At 41.9% G+C, this 15035-nt stretch overlaps 1 protein-coding gene across 2 annotated transcripts in view; it reads right to left on the bottom strand.

The window, feature by feature from the left end:
• TM6SF1 (transmembrane 6 superfamily member 1) overlaps positions 1-15035 on the bottom strand; it is an 82090-nt gene that overhangs the window by 33856 nt on the left and 33199 nt on the right. For both annotated transcript variants that reach the window (XM_077472348.1, XM_077472349.1), the window contains 2 exons: positions 12505-12587; positions 9614-9735 (listed from right to left, as the gene is read on the bottom strand). In XM_077472348.1, coding sequence (XP_077328474.1) covers positions 9614-9735; positions 12505-12587 — 205 coding nt within the window. The remainder of the gene's footprint in view (positions 1-9613; positions 9736-12504; positions 12588-15035) is intronic.

The following is a 15035-nucleotide window of genomic DNA, read 5'->3' as shown; positions in this document are numbered from 1 at the left end:
ATGTGATAAGCTGTGATTGGACCCATAGGATTGGATCATGTGTTAAACAGGCACTGTGTTTGGCCCTTTACTTCAATCTGTGAACAGAGCAAGCTCGGAAAAATGAGGGGGGATGCGCCTGGGAGGTGTGTTCTGGGAGGACGCCCATGGATGCCCTCCCTAAACAAGAGAGATGCAATGTAGCTGTCTTTCAGCTATGGCATGGTATTGAGGTAGTTAATCAATTTTTAATTCTTTCTTGCCCCTGAGTGCTACTGATCTCCTCCAGCCTCTTTGCAGCTACTTTCTATGTACATGCATGCACTTCACCAATGAATGCAAGGCATTTCTCGTGTTTTCTTCATGGTGACAACAGTGTACTGTGGAAGCACAGGACAACAACTGGGAGAAATCCTATAACAAGGTCTTTCAGGGAATGATTACCAGCTATTCTCTGAATAAAGCTACAAATGAAAAAAAAAAAAAATTTAAATGACTTTTAACATAATAACATAACATTAGGATGCTAAATCTTTTGTGAGATTTTACAGATTTGGCTTACATATATTTAACAATCTCTCATGGTACGCTCAGCCTTAGCAAGGCCAATTTATCTAACGGAAAACACACACAGGCGTCATCAAGGCCTTGTGTCCCATCCACCACCCGCACAACTTCTGGGACTTATAAGTCAAATATATTGCAAATGTGCTGTGGGTCAGAGATAGCAGACACAATGCGGCTTCTCAGTGATGGTCTGCGCAGCCCCTGATCAGTGGAGATTGCTTATAGTGGGCATCAGGAAAACACAACATACTTCCCCATTTAATGCCTGTGTGAACCTTTCATCAAGATTGAACTCTAATGCCTCGTACACACGATCTGACTTTCCACCAACAAGACTGTGGAATTTTATTCGAAGGGCGTTACACAGAAGCACACAATTGTTGACCAACAATTACGAACATATTGACGTACTAGACGTACTATGTGTTTTTTCAGCTCTTTAGTGCCACCCTTTGGGCTCCTTGTGCTAATTTTGTGTTAGTAGAAGTTTGGTGAGTGTTGATTCGCGCTTTTCTTTTCGTGTTTTTCATTTAGCACTTTTCATTTTGTGCTTTTCATTTCGCACTTTTCAGTTCATTTCTGAACGGCCGTTTGTTAACCAGACATGTTTTGCGGAATTGGAGGAGATATGTTATTTATTATTGGCCTTGGAGTTATTGCTTTGACATTTTTTTTTAGTTGAATAATGGTTTGATTTGGTATATTTTCTAAATAGGAGTATGAGAATAAAAGAGATATCAGGGAACACTTTGTGGTTTAATAGTGGATATCTCGAATGTATCAATAATTATAGAAAAGGTGCCATCATCCTTGAATAAATATAAATTTTAAAAAAGAATAAAAGGGGACTTTGGGATTTTAAAATCCCAAAGTCCCCTTTTATTCTTTTTTAAAATTGGTATATTTTCTATATTTTTGGATGCATAGAATGCACTTTTTGGTTAAGTTCTATTGGCAGATAGCATGTCTAATTTTATTTTTTTTATCAATACTTGGCTATGTGTTTTACTTCAAATTACAGTTTGGGAGTAGCAGTTACATTTTAAAAAATACAATGTAAAAGTAACAAGGGACATCAACATAGTTGTAACTTTGATCTTAAAAACTACAGGATAATGGTGTTGTGGTACTTTACCCGAATAAATAAAAAAGCATAATAATAATATTTTTGCTATCACTAGAAAGAAAAAGCCTTTGAACATTTGTTTGCAATAACTCCATCAGTATCACCAGCAAAGCAGCCTCATTATTATCCCATTAAAGAAGAGAATTGTGCGCTGCATTTGGAGATTTCATAATTTGCCACGTCACAAATGTTAATTCTCCATTACAAGCGCTAGTTTACAAGACCGACCGCTTCTGCTCCCGAGTTTTTACTTTGGACTTTTGTCCGACAGACTTGTGTACACATGATCGGAAAATCCGACAACACACATTTGTTGGTGGAAAATTTGAAAACATGCTAGCCAACATTTGTTGGCGGAAAGTCTGATAACAATTGTCCAATGGAGCATACACACGGTCGGATTGTCCACCAACAACCTCACATCCAACATTTCCCATCGGAAAGTCTAATTGAGTGCATGGGCCTTAAGGCTGGGTTCACACTGGAACACACAGTGGCCTACAGCAGGGGTCCAGTGGGTTCCTCCAATCTTTCTCCATAGCTGAGCTCCTCCATGCCGCTTATCAGTTTGGTTGCCCTTCTCTGCCCTTTCTCCAGTTCTATGATATCCTTTTTGAGAACTGATGCCCAAAACTGAATTTTATATTCCAGATGAGGTCTTACTAATGATTTGTAGAGGGGAAAAATTATATCTCTCTCTCTGGAGTCCATACCTCTCTTAATACAAGAAAGGACTTTGCCCGCTTTGAAAATCGCAGCTTGGCAGTCACAATCCTGATAGGCACCTGATAGACACATTCCTGCACACCTGTATTCCATTGCTCAGTTCCAGGAGGACTGCAATCTGTATTTTCTCTGACAAAGCTCCATAAAGGTAAAACCAGGGACATTCCACAAAAATCTGATGGGAAGCCCATAATAATGGACATTATTGTGTACATTTACTACAAAGGAGCTGGTACCACATGGGTGAAGCAGCATACTGCACCATGAGGAGTTGCTTTCTTCTCTTTATTTAATATATGAACCTGCGGATCCATCATATGTTGAGACTGTACGAGATCCAGCTGTTACCTGAGTGGAGTTCTGATATTATGGATATATTATACCTGTTTGACCACCTATAATCTAGTGGTCCACTGTTTGCGGTAAGAGGCCCGGTGTGTTGGTGTTCCATGGAGGATATCTCAATTCACCCTAGTTTGTCCTGTATACACCATGGGTGATTCCAATTTTTGTGCACATGGACTCTTTATGCTAAATTACAGTGGACTTTTTAGTTACATATTTTTAGCACTACATATACTGCACCTGTATTTTACCTTCATTCAATGTTAATGACAGGCAAAAGCTAGCAATGTTTTTTTATAAAGATTTTTTTTATGGGAGTCACCATTAAACAGTTCTTATAAAACTCAAAGTTGCCTCTAATCATTCATTGATACATTATTATCTCAGAACTACCGGTAGTAATACAAGATGAGAATTGCTTGTGCCGCATACACTGATCAGCCATAACGTTATGACCACTGACAAGTGAAGTGAATAGCAATGATTATCACCTTACAATGGCAACTGAAAGTTGGTGGGATATATTAGGCAGCAAGTAACCATGTTGTCCCTGAAGTTGATGCATTGCAAACATAAAAATGGAAATCGAGTTGTTTTATATGGGGCTGTGTAGCTGAACACTAGTCAGGGTGCCCATACTGACCAGTTTTCACAGCCAAAAGCACCTACAATGGGCATGTGAGCATCAGAACTGGACCAAGGAGTAATGTACCAGGTGGTGTGGTCTGATGATTCACAATTTTTTTTACATCAAATGGATGGATGGGTGCATTTGCATCACTTACCTTGGGAAGAGATGGCACCAGGATGCAGTATGTAAAGAAAGCAAGGAGGCAATGGCAGTGTGATGCTTTGGGCAATATTTTGCTGGGAAACCTTGGATCCCCCTTAAAAGGAAATGGTATTCCTTGATGGCAGTGGCCTCTTTCAGCAGGATATTGCACCCTGCCACACTGCAAAAATAGTTCATGAATAGTTTGAAAAACACAAGAACAATTTCAAGGTGTTGACGTGGCATCCAAATTCTCCAGATCTCAGTCCAATCGAGCATCTGTGGGATGTGCTGGAAAAACAAGCCTGATCCATGGAGGCCCCACCTCGCAGGACCTTACAGGACTTTGAAGGTATGCTCTGGTAACTGGCACCAAGACATCAGTAGCAGATCTTTTGAGGTCTAGCGGCATGCCCTGCATGGATAAGGGCTGTTTTGGAAGCAAAATAGGGATGTACTCAATATTAGTGAATGGTCATAAAGTCATGGCTGATGGGTGTATATTGCTACTGGTAAAGAACACAAGGTGTTCAGGAACAGCATGAGTTGAACCTCATATTTTTTTCAAAAGGCTGAGGTTTACTTTTGAGCCTGTATATCAGTTTGAATAGTTGCAGGATAGTGTTAAAACTTGTCCCCATTCTGACTAGGACGGAGAGGATTTTTGGGATGGAGAAAGATGGCAAGGTGTATCATCATTCTATCATAAAAATACAGTATACATACCAAAGTATTTGATGTACTGTACGTTGTATACTGAGGTTTATAGGTCATCCTGTACACCAAAAAGGCAATTTTTTATGGTATGTGTGGCAGACTCACTGTCATGGATCTGCCACCTAGGGGTTAAAATAGTGCAGACTAATTTCAGAGATTGGTAACAGGCTGCCTTATTTAAACACCTCAGCAGCACTGTGTCTTTGCTGTCTGGTCTGCAGCTCATACCTGTTCCAGTGACTTCCTGTTCCTGTGATCCGATCTGCTTCCTGTGTTTGACCCTGCTTGTTTGACTACGATTTGACCCTGGCCTGCCTTGTAACCACGCTCTGCTCTACACTGCTTGATATCTTGTTGCCGAACTTTGCCTGTATCATGACCATTCTCTGCCTGTCGTCTATATCTACATCTGATCATCTGTTACCAAACCCGGCTTGTCTGACTACGTATTCAGTGTCTCCCCAGCTTACCAGCCTGCTTCCGGTTTCCTGCTGCACCAGCTGAACTGACAAGACCAAAGATGAACCAGGCACCCATACACTGCCAGGCTCTTGCGGCCACTGTTGCAACATCAGTGGCCCTTGAACCGGGGTTGTACGAGACAGCCTTCCCACTGCACGTCAGGCTCATACGGCAGGTACGTAACACTCACCCGAGACAGAGGCTTTTGGAGGGGACTGAATGCTAGCCTCTTATTTTATGGGCCCTGGCATTTGGGGGAACGGTGCGCTTTGTGAGCTGTATGCCTGGGGACCCTTGAGGTGGTGTTACTTTGGATTCGGGTCCTCGTCCAGGACACACAGACTCTGGGAACCCTGTGTATGCCATATTGGAATTGTTGACTGGGAGGGTATGTCTTGGATTGCTTAAAATGGGACAATAATATTTATCCAAAATATCTCCCAGGATATATGTAAAGACTATTCTTGGTTTGTTTGATTCTGAACTCAACATGTTAGTTGCGAGAGCTGAGCACATTGGCCTCTAAAACTGGGAAGGAGCCGGACAGTCTACTCCTACTATAGTTTGTTGCCTAATTAGCTCCTGCTATTGTAAGAACGTGTTTATACGAATGTGTGAAGCTCGGTGACAACAAGTCTGACCTGTAGTGAAGTCTTGATTAATCATAACAAAGCTCCGGAGGGTACGGAGTCACATCAGCTGCTTTAAGGGATTAGTTAATTAGCTCATGTTAATTCTGTTTCTAGTTACAGTTGTATTGTTAGAGTAATATGAGCAGGAGGGGGAACCTCCTCTTTAGCTGTATATAAAGACTTGTATTTTGGTTCTAATAAAAGAGTCCATATCAGCAGCTAAACAAGTATTGTCTTGTTTTGTGCTTGTGAGCAGTTGGAATATCTGATATCCGTATTCATACTGGGAAGAAGTGGTATATGATGAAAGCACTCAAACGGAGTGCGACAGGGATCCCTTACAGTACGGATGTACGGAGAACATAAGCTAGTTCAATAAAGGTGTTAATCTTTGAAAATAATTGTTGTATATATGTATAACTTTATAGTTTGACTGGGGTGTAATAGACACAGCAAAAGAGTTTCAGCTGGATCACTCAGTCTCCAGAGCGGTGGTAGTCTGCCTAAAATATAAACACTGAAGAAATGGCTGCACTCCAAGATCCATCAAAATTCTTATTTAAATAACGAACATCCCAAGTGTTACAGACAGTTCAAATGGTAGACGTGTTTCACACACTAACAGGTGTGCTTATTCGAATAATAATAATTAACACCATTGGCTCTAAAAATGCACACTAGTTTTAGGTCAATGACTCAATAAAAATACACTTTAGCCATGGTCAGCATCTCAGACAGGCAAGTAATTTTTTGTAGAAAGATTCAAATTAGTAGTCTAAATTCTTTCCTCTCTACAAGTGAATATTAAACAGTGCATCATTCTATGCATTTGGAGTGCTGGTTCAAAGTGTATCTTTTATGTTTAGCCTTTTTCTTATACTGATCCTCTTTTGAGAACAAGCCTATACATCACTCTTCACTAATATGTACATTATCTGTTCATGACCCATGTGAGATTCTGCCCCTATCCCCTATGGTAAATGGAAGTTATCATGTACACATGGAAATACATGTTGGTACATAACATCCTAAATTTAACATATGCCAATGGCAGTCATGATGAGCACTGTGAACTTGTAAACAGAAAAGAAGCCTTTTGCTGGAAACTCCGAGACTTCCTATAATCTTCTTATATATAGTGCGTACAGTATCTCACAAAAGTGAGTACACCCCTCACATTTTTGTAAATATTTTATTATATCTTTTCATGTGACAAGACTGAAGAAATTACACTTTTCTACAATGTAAAGTAGTGAGTATACAGCTTGTATAACAGTGTAAATTTGCTGTCCCCTCAAAATAACTCAACACACAGCCATTAATGTCTAAACCACTGGCAACAAAAGTGAGTATACCCCAAAGCGAAAATGTCCAAATTGGGCCCAATTATCCATTTTCCCTCCCCGGTGTCATGTGACTCATTAGTGTTACAAGGTCTCAGGTGTGAATTGGGAGCAGGTGTGTTAAATTTGGTGTTATCGCTCTCACTCTATCATACTGGTCACTGGAAGTTCAACATTGCACCTCATGGCAAAGAACTCTCTGAGGATCTGAAAAAAATATAAGTTGCTTTACATAAAGATGGTCTAGGCTATAAGAGGATTGCCAAGACCCTGAAACTGAGCTGTAGCACAGTGACCAAGACCATACAGTGGTTTGACAGGACAGGTTCCACTCAGAACAGGCCTTGCCATGGTCGACCAATGAAGTTGAGTGCACGTGCTCAGAGTCATATCCAGAGGATATCTATGGGAAATAGACATTTGAGTGCTGCCAGCATTGCTACAAAGGTTTAAGGGGTGCTGGGTCAGTCTGTCAGTGCTCAGACCATACGTCATACGTTGCATCAAATTGGTCTGCATGGCTGTTGTCCCTGAAGGAAGCCTTTTCTAATAATGATGCACAAGAAAGCCTGCAAACATCTTGCTTAAGACAAGCAGACTAAGGACATGGATTAATGGAACCATGTCCTGTTGTCTGATGAGACCAAGATAAACTTATTTGGTTCAGATGGTGTCAAGCGTGTGTGGTGGCAACCAGGTGAGGCGTACAAAGACAAGTGTGTCTTGCCTACAGTCAAGCATGGTGGTGGAAGTGTCATGGTGCTGCCGTCACTGGGGAGCTACAGTTCATTGAGGGAACCATGAATGCCAACATGTACTGTGACATACTGAAGCAGAGCATGATCCCCTCCCTTTGTAGAATGGACCGCAGGGCAGTATTCTAACATGATAACGACCCCAAACACACCTCCAAGACAACCACTGCCTTGCTAAAGAAGCAGAGGGTAAAGGTGATGGACTGGCCAAGCATGTCTCCAGACCTAAACCCTATTGAGCATCTGTGGGGCATCCTGAAACAGAAGGTGGAGGAGCGCAAGGTCTCTAACATCCACCAGCTCCGTGATGTCATCATGGAGGAGTGGAAAAGGACTCCAGTGACAACCTGTGAAGCTCTGGGGAACTCCATGCCCAAGAGGGTTAGGGCAGTGCTGGGAAATAATGGTGGCCACACAAAATATTGATACTTTGGGCCCAATTTGGACATTTTCACTTAGGGGTGTACTCACTTTTGATGGCAGTGGTTTAGACATTAATGGCTGTGTGAGTTATTTTGAGGGAACAACAAATTTACACTGTTTTACTAGCTGTACACTCACTACTTTACATTGTAGCAAAGTGTCATTTCTTCAGTGTTGTCACATGAAAAGATATAATAAAGTATTTACAAAAAAAATTGAGGGGTGTACTCACTTTTCTAAGATACTGTACATTGTCCTCCATATACACACCACAAGCAACCAACAAAGAGCCAGATCATCCACAAGGCAACCCTAATCAGATGCCTAGGGCCTAGTGGATGTCCCTTTTACATTCATGCTCTTGCACTAAACTAGCAGGATACTGCAAACTGGTCATAGCTCTGCACCTGCCTCTAAATTCACAAGGATGTAGTTACATGCAGCTTGTGTCTGATGGAGCCATGCCAGTACAGACAGTGCAAAGGGGGCACCTTTCTTGTGCAATCTACATCAATGCTAGTCAGAGGTGGGAGGCCAAAGCTAATACCTTGCCTAGTGCCCCTTCTGCCTTAATCTGTCTCTGTTTGAGGGTAAAATCTTTATAGACCACACCAAAGATGAGGAGGTAAGGAAGCAAACTACCCAGCCATAAGTCAGGGGGGAGAACTAAGTTATCTTTTTTATGTATATTCCACCTAGATCACACATACAGTAGCTAAGGCAGCTACAATGGCAATCGTTTTAAAGGCAAGTTTCTTGGCATAATAAATAAATATAGGTACCCTGCGCTACTCTACTCTACACCACTATATCAAAATAAAAAAAAATAAAAATAAAAAAACAGCTACCACCTACAACGTGTTATGAAAACACTGTCAAATGCAATATATATATTATATCCAATGGTGAAGCTCTTCCTCTAAACTTTATTAATAATGCTTAAATAGTGATAGCATTGCACTCCAATCAGCTTTCTCAAAGGCTCCAAAGGAGTGGCATCATCACACTGGGCAGGGTTTGCACACCACCATTGAGATATTGATTTGAGTTTATTTTATGCCTGTGGATATTTAAAAAATGTAAGTGCAATTTATGTTAAGAGATCAGTACATTTTTAGCAGTCTACACTATCGGTTCTCTTTTTTTGCTTCCTCCCATGATCCATCCATCTGGAAACCTGTCTTATTGCTGAGCCTGAAGAGAGAGACTGGAGCTGACAGTTATTAGGAAAGTGCAACTGACCCTAATATACTAGTGGGGTCCCCTTATATTAGGTGAGAGGACACCCAAGAGGTGTGGTGAAGGGCACTGTGGGTGTGGAGTGAAGTGACAAAAAGGTCACGTATTACCTGTGAGAAGAGTTCATAAATCTGGCACCACTTATATACAGAATGGATGGTGTATGGGACACTATATTGGGAATAGATGTTGTTTGGACTTTTTTACAAATTTGGGTTTTGCACATTGATCAGGATTGGATGGGACTTTATATTTCCGTTTATGTTAACCACATTTTTCCTGGTTTATATTTGTATTTAGTTGATATGATTTTGATTGATTTAATCATATTATTATGAGTTGTCACAGAGAGTTCTTTATATAATTTATAATTATCACTATTTTGGCACTATTAATAAGGTTTCGAGGCAGTGCTTCACCATTCGCTATAATATACATTTCTTGACATAACAATATGAATAGCATTTATCTGGATGCTCTAAATCTCTTAGAATCCAGTATAATCAATCTTAAATATGTTAAGTTACCTCTATAGATGGGTTATGAATGACAGATGGCTGATTGTAGATCTTGAATGCAGCCCAAAGTGGAAGGCACAAATATGGAAAGTTTAGGAGAAATGTCGAACAAATTCGTGTACCATATTTCCCTGTAGAACAGAAACGTCTGTTTAGGTTTAAGTTGTACTGCAATACATTTGTGAAGTGATTGTAATGACATGAATTCCAAGGTTTTTCTATATGTAGTGTGATCATGTGCAAGTATTACATAGATGGTGTGGAGTCGGACAAACACTGGCAGGGATGTGTCACCAATCAGTTTGTGTTAACTGCAAGAAACTGCAGCAGAGTCATCTTTGCCTGTGACAGTATTGGGTTCCTTTAGAACACAAATTACTGGGCACCAGTTCTGTCATGTCGCGTACACACGACCGTACTTTTTGACGGACTAGGTCCGACGGTCTTCCAAACGGACTTTCGGCGGAGTTCCGACGGACTTGGACACACACAAGCACACCAAAGACCGACGGATCCGACCGTGATGACGTTCGACCGGACCAGAATAAGGAAGTTCATAGACAGTAGCCAATAGCTGCCCTAGCGACGGTTTTCGTCTGTCGGACTAGCATACAGACGAACGTATTTTTCGACCGGACTCTAGTCCATCGGAAATATTTGAAACATGTTTTATTTCTAGGTCCGTCTGACTTTTGGGGAAAAAAAGTCCGCTGGAGCCCACACACGATCGTAATATCCGACGGATTCATTCCGTCTGACCTAGTCCATTGAAAAGTGTGGTCGTGTGTACGCGGCATTATATGGAAAGAATAGGAATGAAGAACATGCGCTGCCTGTCCTACATTTTAGTATATTTGTTATTTTGCTCAGCATAGGAAACACACAGGTTTACATTTAAAGTGGTGCTGCCACCAAAAAAATAGCTTAAAATGAATAAAAATAATTGGAAAAATTTTTTTTACTCACCTCTAAATGCCTGTTGCTAGGGGGTCCCTCGTAGTCTGCCTTCTTCATTGCCCGGGCTGGTGACATCACTTCCCCTGGAGCCGCACAGTCATCTGGATGCGCAGTGGGTGCCCGGCTGTGAAGCCACAGCCAGGTGCCTACAGTAAGAATTCGGGCGCCGCGAGCGGAGCGGGGAACGAGGGGAGTGCTTCGTTCCCCCGCATGGCTGGACCCTGGGACAGGTAAGTGTTTGATTATTAAAAGTCAGCAGCTGCAGTATTTGTAGCTGTTGACTTTTAATTTTTTCTTTTTTTTTTTTTTAGGCGGCACCCCACTTTAAGCCAGGAAATTATGATCTTGTCCTTGGAGTCCCAAACAAAAAGAAAGAAAAAACATTGGGTGATCCAGCTCAGTAGCTAGTGGAGCAATTGACCTTTTAGTTAAATCCAAACTAAATTAGTAGATAAGGGTCTATATCTTATTCAAGACTCAAAGCGGTTGTATGGTTCGCTTGGTCATTTATACCTACACGGAAAATGTGTGATCGGATTGTGTTGTCGGAAAATCCGATCGTGCGTGGGCTCCGTCTGACTTTTTCCGTCGGAATTTCCGACACACAAAGTTTGAGAGCTAGATCTAAAATTTTCTGACAACAAAATCCGATCATTTAAATTCCGATCGTGTGTAGACAATTCCGATGGACAAAGTGCCATACATGCTCAGAATAAATTACAAGACTAAAGCTATTGGCTACTGGCCTCTTTATAGTCCCGTCGCACGTGGTTTACGTCACCTCGTTCTGAACGATCAGATTATCCTACAACTTTGTGCGACCGTGTGTATGCAAGACAAGTTTGGGCCAAAATCCGTCGGAAAAAATCTGTCGGATTTTATCGTCGGAATTTGTCCGACCGTGTGTACGGGGCATTACTTGTAGGTAAAATTAAATTCCTGCATGGTTTAGAAGATATTCACCCTGCATGCAGCCATGGATAGGACTTCACTGCAGCTGTGGATGGAACATGTCAGCCCCCTCAGTGGTGACTTGGTGAGCTGCGGGAGCCTCGTTCGGTAAGTATTTCATAATGTGCTAGTATGCAATGCATACTAACACATTATGCTATTGTCTTGCAGGTTATTTCTTTTTGTTTTGTTTTTTCAGCAGTTTACTACCACTTTAAAAGGGATAGTCTAAGATCTAAAAACATTATTTACAGAAAAGTTAATTGAGACAATGCATTAATGCCAATGGCTGCAAGCGCTGATTAATGTGTTCTGGTGGGGGGCAGTCCCCCTTTCAAAACACAAAGCCACAATGAGGGAGATCATCGTACCAACATTGCTTTTGTTGATACAGCAATCGGTCAGGTTTTTTTTTCCCATTCAGCCCGCTGGATTAAACGGGAAAAAGAAAAAAACTTGACGTGTGTACCAGGTCTAAGGGATTCCTGGAACTGTCAGCAAGATGTGATAAGCAAAATCTGTCCCTATTCATCTAGCTTCTAGCAGTTCAGTTGCAGGTATACAGACCCAGCATGGGTCATCTGTAAATACACAGTATACTCTTCCACCAACATAATGCACAGATTATGCAGGCATTGCACCAATGAGGACCTGGCTGGATTATAATGGCAGGTGGGATCGAAGTTTGGAACTTTTTACTATACAGCACTATACTGACAGAAACCTGCATTGTCAGTGGCTGTCTGCTTCCCTTAATAACGTATTTGATAGGAAATCCAGCCTTCATTTTGAGTCCACACAGTCATGATGTGTTAACACACATTATGCTGTGCATTAGTTTGTGTTGTGTTAAGGTAGTGCATTTGTTTGAATAGGCTCCTAACACACCAAAAAATGTGAAGCAGTTTCAGCTACATGACAGTAAGTATGGGGCCTTTGTGTTGCACAATTCTATTAAGTTTGATTGCCTATTATGTACCTGTGATACTTACCAGCAATGCTTCCAGGAACAAAGACAACCATGCTCATTACAATAGATCCAATCCAATAAAGGCCAATTGTCCTGTAATTCTGACTGTAGAAGAAAAAAGCAATAAATATTAAAGTGATTGTGGGACATTTTTTTTAAATAACAAAACACCTCTATACTTATGTGAGGCATATACTTATATGAGGCGCCGAACCTCCTCCTCTCGGTTCCCCTGCTAGCGCTCTTGGCTCCTCCACTCTATCCAATGCCTCCACGGAAATCTGCTTCCCATGGGGGCACTCGAGTGTGTTCACCACCGAGCCGCCCTGCTGCATCCGTTGCACAGACAGTGGGACTCAGTCCCTCTTCGATGGCTTTGATTGAAAGCACTGGGAGCCAATGGCTTCTGGTGCCACAAGGTCAGTGAAACCCGGATGTGGGGGGAGAGAAGAGCTGCAGATATGCACAGTGCTGGAATTAAATGCCTAAACATTTTTTACCTTAATGCATGGAAAGTTTTTTTTTATTGTATGTGTGTGTCTTCTTGCGTCTAGCAGCATAATTAGAAATCACCCCATTATCCTTAGATAGTAGTTCCTATGTAGGCACTGTGGCAGAGCGCTGCCCTGCCAGGGTCTAGAAGGAGGCTGTGACTCAAAATTCTCAATGGGACGGGTTGAGGGAGCTTGTAACATGAAGAGGAAACTGGGCTTTCAGTTTCACCAGTGTTTTGCAAAGTCCACTTTAGGACCTGGAGCTCTGGGATTTCTGAGAGATCCGGATGGGATGAAATCCACAGTCCTGGGTCCTGATTTTGAGAACAGCCAGCATACTGATCGGTCAGGTGTTTGCTCAGTTTTTAGTAGTAACCCGACCACGGTTCTGAGCTCCACCTCGGCAGATAGGAAGTCGGAGTACCAGGGGTCAGGGGGGCTCCACGGGGGAGCCAGTGCAGCAAGAGGCTGCTAGCTATATGCACCAAGGTGGTTGGTGAAACAGTCTGTATGAGACAGACAAGGGCCTGGAGTGTAAGGCCAGAGCAGCAGTGCTGCAAGGGAGAGCCAGCTAGGCTGAATGCCATTTTGTTGATGGAAAAAGGAATACTGAAACTCCTGCTAGGGAAACCTATGTTTGTTTGCTGAACTTGCTTTTAATAAAAATGGGCAAACAAAGCCCTGAACAAGAAGAAACAGTGAGTGGTGGTGTCCTTAAAGCTCTACATTTGACGCTAGTCCTTTATGGCAGGAATAACGAATGTGACTCAGCATTGCTGCATTTGAAATCGTTACATCTCATTTCAATTAATAGGAATCAGAACTACATACTGTAGGTGAAGCAATAAAGTTTAATGTTCAAAGGTGCATTTGTGCAAAAAATTGCACAAAACTAGAGTGTCTCTGGTGGAAATGTAGTTAAAGCTGAACTAAACCCTAGTACAAAAACCCAATATACAGTGCCTTGAAAAAGTATTCACACCCCTTGAAATTTTCTACAGTTTGTCATGTTACAACCAAAAACTTAAATTTTAGATTTTATGTGATCGAACAACACAAAGTGGCACATAATTGTGAAGTAGAAGGAAAATGATAAATGATTTTCAATTTTTCAACAAAATATCTGAAAAGTGTGGCGTGCATTTGTATTCAGCCCCCCTGAATCGATACTTTGTAGAACCACCTTTCGCTGCAATTACAGCTGCAAGTCTTTTTGGGTATGTCTCTACCAGCTTTGAACATCTAAGGCCGCGTACACATGGGCGGACTGTTCGTCCAACTTTGTCCGCTGAACAGTGTTTGGGCGGACAGTCCGCTCGTGTGTGGGCTTTCAGCGGACAGTTTCAGCGGACAGTTGGACGGACAAGGTTTTTCGGAAATTCCGTAAAACTGTCCGCTGAAACCTTGTTTCAGCGAACAGTCCGCTCGTGTGTAGGCTTGTTCGTCAAACAAAGTTGCGCGCATGCTCAGAAAGGATTTTCACGCCGAAAGCTATAATGCAGTGTATAGGACGTCGTATTTTTCGTCCCGTCGTACGTGCCGTTCACGTCATCGCGCACGGTTTCAGCAAACTGTTCGTACGTCGTGTGTGGCCATGTCCGTCCATGCTAAGTTTGAGCGGACTGTTTGCCGAAACTGTTGGACGGACAAAGTTGGGCGAACAGTCCGCGCGTGTGTACGCGGCCTAAGAGAGTGACATTTTTGCCAATTTTTGTTTGCAAAAATAGCTCAAGCTCTGTCAGATTGGATGGAGAGAGTCTAAACAGCAATTTTCAAATCTTGCCACAGATTCTCAATTGGATTTGGGTCTTGACTTTGATTGGGTTATTTTAACACATGAATATGCTTTTATATAAACCATTCCATTGTTGCTCTGGCTGTATGTTTAGGGTCATTGTCCTGCTGGAAGGTGAACCTCCACACCAGTCTTAAGTCTTTCAGACTCTAACAGCTTCTTCAACGATTGCCCTGTATTTGGCTCCATCCATCTTCCCATCAACTCTGACCAGCTTCTCTGTCCCTGCTGAAGATAAGCATCCCCACAACATGATGCTGACAC

Source organism: Lithobates pipiens, unplaced genomic scaffold, assembly GCF_037356315.1.
Source record: "Lithobates pipiens isolate NorthernLeopardFrog02 unplaced genomic scaffold, aLitPip1_a1.2 Scaffold_8, whole genome shotgun sequence".
In the NCBI taxonomy this organism is placed as follows: Eukaryota; Metazoa; Chordata; class Amphibia; order Anura; family Ranidae; genus Lithobates; species Lithobates pipiens.
The sequence above is the reverse complement of the archived record's forward strand: the minus strand, read 5'-3'. Positions and strand labels throughout refer to the sequence as shown.